The 9,026-nt window shown below is 46.9% G+C and overlaps 1 protein-coding gene across 1 annotated transcript; it reads right to left on the reverse strand.

The window, feature by feature from the left end:
- Positions 1–203: 203 nt before the first annotated feature.
- On the reverse strand, positions 204–3,871 carry LOC119387835 (uncharacterized). Its single transcript, XM_037655406.2, has 3 exons — positions 3,854–3,871; positions 2,255–2,647; positions 204–695 (listed from the first exon to the last, which is right to left on the reverse strand). Exons 1-3 carry the CDS (start codon positions 3,869–3,871, stop codon positions 204–206), a joined length of 903 nt encoding a protein of 300 aa, XP_037511334.1.
- Positions 3,872–9,026: the final 5,155 nt, after the last annotated feature.

A 9,026-nucleotide genomic window follows, 5' to 3' on the forward strand; every position in this document is an offset into this window, starting at 1 on the left:
CCCTGTATACCGACACGTGTCTTCCCGATGAAATGGCTAGAGATTAACTGTACGAACACAAAGTCAGCTTCTGTCTGACGAAGCTGGCGAATGAACTTGATGATTCCGGGCATGGCAGCTGGCTTCGACTTCGCAATTCGTGGTCCCCACCTACGTCACGTGAGAAAAAAAAATGTAAACACCTGAAACTATGCTACACACGCCTAGCCTCTCCTCCTGAAGAGATGCCCGATGAACTTGTTGATGCCAGCTTGTGGCGTTTGTCCATCTCCGGCGCCAAGCCCGACGCGGCCAACGTGCCAGTTGGCCGGGTTGACGAGCTTCAGCGATCCGCGCACCAAGTCGGACATCGCGAGCATTCCGTTGTTGACGGCCAACTGGAAGCCGTCGTACGCCTGCAGGAGGTCGTGACTGGCCGTTGGGAGGGTGCTGCCAGTGGAGTTTCCACTCGCGTTTCCACTGTTTGAGAGAGCCAACGAGGCATTCCTGAGATTGTGTGATAGCGCGGTCACAAATTCCCTCAGTGGCCGCGTGCTCTCGGCTCCCTGTGTGGCCATCCTTCGCATGAGCACAGGCAGAGCCCCGGTCAGGTTGCGCACCATCAAGGTCAGGTTGCCCCTCGTCTCCTCCGTGAGCCGCGCCACGTCAGTCCTGGGCAACGACCGGGTGACGTTTTGGATGTTCTTCAAGTCTTCCTGCGTGTGACCAGGGGAAGCCATTAAGTCGATTATATCAACCCTAAAACAGGAATCTACGCGAGACAGGAGCTCAAAGAAAGATGAAGGCTTGAGGAGACCGACAGAGCCAATGTTCCAGGACTTAGCAACCTTAGCTATCGCCTTCCTTTCCAGTGTAGTGCGCCTCTTATTTTGCATTCACTTTCTTCGCACCCTATACTATGCACCAGGCCCGTATTCACAAAAACGGGTTAAGCCAATAATGTTCGCAAGACAATATTTAAGCCGATCACAATGCTGGACAGCGAAGCCGGCAATCTAACGCGAGAAAAAAAAAAGAGCATTTATGAAAAAGAAGTCTGCTGAATTCAGCCCCAATTTTTCCATAGTGAGGCATACGTATGCACAAATTATGCTAACGAAAGCAGCTGATTGCGTGACGACTAATACTTTCATCGAAGCGTTGAATATATTGACATTACTTGTGCGGCAAGAGAAAGCGATAAAGGAATCTAATTAATGTGAGATGATACCACAGTGGTAATTTGCTTGGAAGAGGAATGAAAGTATGAAACCATACATCACAAGTATATATAGATGCACAACGGCAAGCAATAAAGCGTCATTGTTCGCTCGAAATAAGCAAAATGCAATAAGTGCTACCTAATTGTTGAAGCTAAATAGCACCAATCTTTCTAGTTTGCCGGTATGTATCCGAGCTGCAGCGACTACATCACGCTGCTTTGCGTCCGCAGCTATAGCTATATAGCTATATGCTAAGGATCATGCGAGTGCGTAACTCTCAGGTAAGTTCTTGTATATCCATCCTCGTTAATACTTATAACACGCTTGTTTATGCGTTTCCAATTTGTCACATAAAAGGCAAAGACGCGAAGCGAGCGAGCGCTGCTGTTGCGCACGCGAGACAGCAGCGTTCGCTGTTGCGAAGTTGAGAAGCTAACTCTCGAAGCACTCGTCTCCATGTCTCATCGCCTTTTGCACCTACAAGCTCGAAACGCAGAAAAAGTAATCAGGAATCATGTAGCGGGCCGCGGCATCTTTCGGGCGCTAGTTTTTGAGAATTCAACACAGAATTTCATGTAGGAATTGCCGCAATTATGGTAATAATTAAATGTTTGTGTAATTTGTATTGGCTACTTATCTAAGCGGTGATAAGTAAACAAGCTTGCCAGTATGCACGAGCCTATACAATGCCATTTATCGCATCTTCGTACCTCGTTGCACTTTTTTTTAAATTAAATTGGTCCTAGTTAGCAGGCCCTACGCTGCATATGGCAGACAGTTCTTTATAAGACGTTCGCTAAAATTTTGCTTCATTGCAAGGCTTGTTACATCTGCCATATATACCCATATTCCTGCAAACTAGAAATTACTGCTGACGTCGGGCGCATATAGTGAGCGCATAACAAAACGTTATACAGAAACAATTCCCAGATATGTACGCACTTTGTGATCATGTTATGATGTTTATGATGCATCGTATCTGCAAGTGTTTCTTTCGGCCAGTAAATCCGTATGACCTCTCCGATCAGCATTACAACATTCGTGCCACGAACCTGGAAGCGATGCACGAGCTGATTGGCCGTGGGCGTCATGGCATTCACGCCTGCCGTGGCGATGCTGTTGAATGTTTGCAACGTTCGGTTGAAGTTATGCACCACTGTCTGCAGAGCGGCGCCCGACGTCACCGACTTGGACATGTTGCGGAAGGCTTCGCTGGCCGACTGCAGTGTTCGCTGCAAGGGTTCGATGCCTGACGCGCCACCGGAAGGTGGCAGGCGCAGCCTCTGGAAGCTGTTTTGCAAAGCTTCCAGGTTCTTGACGATGTTGCCGTTCAGCCGGTGAAGCGAAGACAGGTTTCGCAACGCAGGTCCCAGCTCACCGACGTCTCTGATGCGCAGGTGATCTGTGATATTTGACTGGACGCGGTCGTACAGGTCCCTAGCGCACTGCGATCGAAACAATAACAGGCGATGCCATGAACGATGATTAGGCTATGGGTCAGAGTTGGGAAGCTAACTTGGTATAGTTTGCGCAGAAATGGAGGGTGAATTTAGTAGGTCGCATGTTATTCTTTAGTTTTTATTATACTCGCAGAAGCCGCGCCATTTAAGGCCTTCGGCTTTAATAGCGTTCGAAGAGACCCTTTCGTGGAATACAGGCACGTAGATGTTAATTGGAAAGCGCCACTTTCGCCCACAGGCGGCACCATAAAAGGAAAATAAGTGGTGTTATACTATATGGTGGTTTCTTTTTATGACTAAGTTTGTAAATTATATGTATACGGTGCCTATTTCAATGTTCAAATTTCTGCACAGTGAACCAACCAGTGAACATCTGACATCTCAGCGCATCAGGTACAGCACCAAATTGTATCTTTCTATAGAAGAGCTTACAAACTGATTCCAAGGTAAAAAGGCATATTAATGTGGGCGTAATCAGTACGCGTGCGCTAGTATTGAAGTATAGTCTCCTGAATAATCCATTTCATTGCGCATGTTGTTTAGATCATTGCAGCGCGTTTTTTGTTTTTTTTTTCAGCTCGCTTGGCATAGTTTGAAGTGAACGACAGCGCGTAAAACAAGGGCGATGACAGCACGAACGACATCAGCGCTGGTGAATAAACAAAAGAAGGGGAATTTTAAGGGCTCGTTTTTCTTTGCTAGACACAACATTAATTAGAACCAACAGACAAGAAACCCAACGAAAGTATATAGAGGATGTTATTTTGTAATAATTATGATGTAAATGTGAAGAAAGTAGAGTGGACGAAGAGATAACTTGCCACCGGCACGGACCGAACCTGCGACCTTCAAATAACGCGTCTGATACTCTACCGCTGAGCTACGGCGGCGGTCGTCCTCCCGTCCACATTATGGCGTATATATGTGCATTTAAACCTCGGAGTGTTAGTAAGCGCCGCTAGTAGCCATGACAGCGAGTGTGGAACATCCTTTTTCTGCCTGCTCGCGTCACTCGGTCCCTGCCGGCGGCAAGTTATCTTTTCATCCACTTTCTTCACATTTACGTCATAATTACTATACAAAATAACATCCCCTATATCAGCGCTAGTGTCGTTCGTCTTCTCTTCGTCCTTGTTTTACGCGCTGTCGTTCACTTCAAACTATGCAACACCACCCAGCCCAACGTCGTACCCTCTTATCGCTTGGCATAACGGGCACGTTTACAATGACAGCCGTTAACGTCGAAAACACTAAAAAAAATAGCGCAGCTTGCACTGAGTCGCGCAGGGATGGTCACACAAGAGCTGGTGGGCACCTGGATGGTCCTGGTTTGGCTAGGCTTTTGCCCTCTGACCTGTGTCTTTCCCACCCCTTGCTATTCTATACTTTGAATGGCTATGCATGCTCTCTTTTTTGTCTTTTTTTAGTGTGTGTCTTTTTCTTTCTCTCTACGTCTATTTGTTTCTCTGTCTTTCTATGTTTTTCAGCCTGTCTTCCCTTTCTTTCTCTCTTTCTTTTTATGCGTTTCTCTCTCTCTCTCTCTCTCTCTGCAGTCGTTCTCTCGCCTTCTTGTTCACTTTTTCTTCCCTTTCTTTACACCTATTTCTCTTTCTGTTTCTCTCTATGTATATGCTCGTTCTCCCCTCCTCCTTTCCCTCCTCCACACCCTCACATCCCTTTCCCACCTCCTTGCTATACTGTACTACACAAGGTTATGCTGTGCTCTGCTAGCGTGCCTGGATGGCTGTGTGGTTACGACGCTCGTCATCGGATGGTAGAGATGCGGGGTCGAATCTGGCCTCGCCAAGAATTTCTCTCTCTTTCTATCTTTCTCTTTCTCTCTCTCTCTCTGTACTCGTTCTCTCACCCATCAGAGTTACTGCATCCCACGCCGGACAAATTCATGCACGTGCCCGGGGAACGAAGAAGAAGAGGAAGGCGGTGAAGATGAGGACGGAGAGAGCGAGCGCGTGCCGGTTCCTGATGATGGTAATTTTCGATGTACGACGCACGGTAAACATCGTCCATAACAGCTCTGCTGTCAAACTCCTATAGCTCGTATGTGCCACAGAAATTCGGCATATCCCACTACTCACCACAATGGTCCGCTTAAAATTAACAAGGGAACCCACGGTAGGCAAACACCGATTATAATAATATCTCGGGTTTAACGTCCCAAAACCGCAATATGATCATGAGAGACGCCGTCGGGGAGGGCTTCGGAAATGTAGACCACCTGGGGTTCTTTAATGTACACCTAAATCTAAGTACACGGGCCTCAAACATTTTCGCCTCCATCGAACATGCAGCCACCGTGGCCGGGATTCGATCCCGCGACCTTCGGGTCAGCAGTCGAGTGCCATAACCACTAAACCACCGTGGCGGGGCGCGCAAATACCGATTAGGCGCTGCACGTTTCAGCTTCTCTTGTTCACCATCAGTACAGAGTGCTTGGGCAGTGATTGAGCACGTGCCTCTTCATGATGATGATAATTTTCCATCTACGACACGCGGCAAACCTCGAGCTTAAGAGCTCTGTTGTAAAAATTATGTAGGTACAGACCACATGGTGTCTGCATACAGGAGCGAAGGGTTGAGGGCCAGCCATGTACCTTCGAGAGACTTCGAAATTTAAAGCAGGCTTCACTTCAGACTTTTGCTGCCCACTCTAGCTTCCAGAACCGCACTTTTAAAGAGGGCGAGCAAGGCATTAAAACGTAAAATTGCATGTAGTTTCAAGCCTGTTGTCAGCAGAAGCAAATCAACGAAGCTTACCTTGTTGAACTTGACAATTTCTACGGAGTTGTTGCCCTGCAGAAAGAGGTTGACATATACATTGTTACCATTGCGCCTGGGAAACTTCAATTGAAAGCACGTCAATAGAAGCAGCTATTCACCTTTGTTGCTCCACGCTGTAGGCACTGCGTATAGAGGAGAGAAAAAAAAAGCAAACAGAACGTGTTAGTGAATGTTCACGATCTTCGTATTGCAGTGACGCAAGCATTTCACAGAGTAACGGCAACCCCAACCTAAAAGGTCCACATTCTTTCCATTTACAATGTGGGCCTTTAAGGCCGGGTGGCCGCTGGTGGCTAATTTGTGCCAAATTGGCTGCTTCGCAACCCTGTGTGGCGATGAAAATTTCATGTTGGCTCTATGGCTACTTTCTGGCTACTTCTAACTGCTAAACTGGAGCCATTTTTTTATTATTTGAAGATAAACTAGAAAGTAACCCTAAAGCGTAGCCATCGTCTCCAAGCTTTTCTGTCGTGTTAACCGATGCGCGCGCATGTCCTGCCCTCACGAGCGGGCTGCTGCTCATCGAGGTACCCAACACGCGGCAGGACTAAAGCTGCAGTGACGAAGTTGCGCGCATGCAAGCGCGTGGCTATAGCACACTGCTGACGCTGCGCACCAGTTTTTAATGCTGATTCATAGCGCTTGTTCGCGTGTGAACTTGACAAAAAAGAGATATCCGCAACAAAATGGCTGTTCATCTTCAACCAGATTTCACTACTTGAAGCCGGCCTTGTACTTCGTTCTACGGCTTCAAGGAAAAACAGCTTCAGCTTTTTTAATGTTCCTACTGAGTCGTTGGCCCAAGATTACTTTGGCAAGAACTCTCCCTATTGTAGACAAACAGACTGCAGGCGACCTGAACTTAAAATAATTTATCAATTTATTTGCAACTTGCCTGTGGCCAAGCAAGAGGAAAAATATATTGTGCTCTTTATTCTACGTTCCCACTTATGCAAAATTATATTGTTTATTGTTCGATAATAAAAACTCTATTCATAATATCGCTTTTGTTCTATTTGGCTATAAATGTGGCGCTAAAATTAAATGGGGTGGCCACTTTGGGTACTTTCAGCTTGAGTTTTGGCTGTTTTTCAAATCTGTCCAACGGCAACCCTGCTTTAAAGCAATAAACTGAACTGAGCAAGCGCGTCACATAGTCAACTAAGGGCCGCTCCCCTTCCCTGGATTGAGGAAAAACGTGTGAACAGCTAGGTTTCGCGTGGCACGTTGTGCAGTCCCTTCGGACATATCACTGAAGAGTTTTAGTGCTGCAGGTGTGTCGTCGGCTACGTGAGGCACTGAGGATGACTCTTTGAAGATGCCAATGAGTCGCGTCCTAGCAGCGGCGGCAGAGATACGGATAAGACTTCGAACAAGCGCATCGCTGGACAGACGCCAAGAGTTTAGCCGTTATAATACCAGGTTTAACGTTGTTTTTTGCATGTATGGACCGAAACTTATATTGCAAATGGCCCAGTTCCATGTAAAGAAATGGCCGCACTTGGTCAAAGCCGCAAAATGGTCAACGGTATGACGAACGAGAGACAAAGAGAATGGAGTCCCTTTCAAAACTTCATATATCACGTATAGCAGTAGCTAACATCTTCAGCTGACATTACTTTTAACTGATCTGGTCCTTTTGTGAATACTTTAAGCGACTCTTCTATCAGGACCCCACCAAAAAAATTACGAACTGCGGCCTACTTCTCTGGAATGATCATTTCGCGTAAAACGAAATATGAGTGGAAACAGCCTCTGCAGGAAAAAAATAAAACTGTGACGACACAGAAGATGATTTTGTTATCATTCAACAAGCCTCTGTTATGAACCGTAGGCGAAATGCATGCGTCCGTTGGTTTACTGCCAATAATAACTGCGCGCTGAAAACGAAGACGAAGGAAGAGTTACAGACATCACAGGCGCTGACTATAAAATGGAAAATTTACTGCCGACACGACTCAATACAGGCTTCAACTACGCATGCGCCTGCAAGGAATTGAATAATCATGACAACGGGTTATGGTTAAATTGATTGACACAAAATGACCACACGAGAGAAAAAAGGAAAATTGTTAAGAAACAACAAAATCGGTGTGGCAGTCGACTATTACGAGATTGCGCAATCTACAAAAAAATACGCTTTTTTTCTGGAATTCTATCTAAGGCTAAATGACTGTCTGTTGGGTGCATCGTTTTCTGAGCTACATGAACTAAACCTGCGAGACACGTATACGCTTGGCGTCACCTGCAGAGCGCCAAGCTTCGAGAGCAGCTACGGTACCTTTGAGAACTCTTGAAAGCCATGCGTGGTAATTTCGAAGCTGGTCCCGTTGGCCAGGCGAATGTTGTACTTGTGGGCACTTGCGTCTTCTTTGTCGGATTCTTCTGCAGACGAGTGAAGGTGCGAGACAAATAATAATGATCACGGCGGCGGAAACGGAACGTGGAGAGCACTTACCCGACCTCGATCCAGCAATAACAATGGCTGTTAGTAGGCAGAACTTGAGCATGCTGGCATACGTAGCCGCCATGGCAACAGTTTATCTGGATGCAGGGTGGTATATTGGCATTAGTGTCTGCAATTATGAATACTTATCTCGCAAAGAGAAAAGGCTGCAATGAACACGTATGACCAATAAAGGAACACATACAGTGAAACCTCGGTGATACGAATCTCGCTGGGCTACCAAAAATATTCGTATCATCCGAAATTCGTATCACCAGAAAACATATAAAATTAGTATGCGACAAAAGAAAGTTGGCATACCTTTTGATTCAGTGTTTTTCAGGGCCGCAGCGACGTCATGAACAGCTCTGAATGGTTGCCAGTAAAGTTTTTAAACGACAACGATCATACTTGTACTCCTATATAAGGTGCACGCGCGCGTGTGTAATTAATGAAACAGATGTGTTGTGCCCCGAGACCGCTAGTAGCCCCTTCCTGATCTTACTACGCTTTTTTGCATGACACCACAGTACTGCGGCGAAAGTGACTTAAGAAGCGCTTTGCACACGATAGATGGAGGCCAAGCTCCTTCAAGACCGTCCGCTTCGTCTCTTGGGGTCTTCGTCCACCTTTAATGGGACTTCATGGCGGACGCGCAGCCCAAGTTCCAGTCTTGTTTCATAGAACGTCTGATTGCGGGGACATGGCTTGCATCGACGTGGCAGGCACGTGTTAACACAGTACAAAGACGCTGCTGCCTCCAGCACAGGAGCACGCGTCAACGCATCGAAAAAAAAAGAAAGCGCGACGACAACGTCATCTGTAACCTAAACGCGAAGGCGCCTAAAGGCCTACAATATTCGCGCGCACTATCTCGGAGGCAACGACGCAACGTTGATGGTCGCGCATGCCCGCGCCCGCGCGTGACTGCCGCGTCTTCCGCGACAGCGCGGGCCGCACCTGTTCGTACCTGTGCGCTGCGTACGTTCGTATCAAACGTTGCGGGGTGCAAATCGGTTCGCAACAACCGTACTCAAATACATTGCAGGCTAATGGGCCTTGGCCGGGACCACAGAAAAATTCGTATCACCCAGAAAATCGTACGAGCCGTGATCGTAT

Source organism: Rhipicephalus sanguineus, chromosome 1 (assembly GCF_013339695.2).
Source record: "Rhipicephalus sanguineus isolate Rsan-2018 chromosome 1, BIME_Rsan_1.4, whole genome shotgun sequence".
In the NCBI taxonomy this organism is placed as follows: domain Eukaryota; kingdom Metazoa; phylum Arthropoda; class Arachnida; order Ixodida; family Ixodidae; genus Rhipicephalus; species Rhipicephalus sanguineus.

Coding starts and splice junctions, on each gene's coding strand:
- LOC119387835 (XM_037655406.2), bottom strand. Junction 696..2,254: donor AGCTCGTGCATCGCTTCCAG/GTTCGTGGCACG, acceptor GGTCACACGCAG/GAAGACTTGAAGAACATCCA.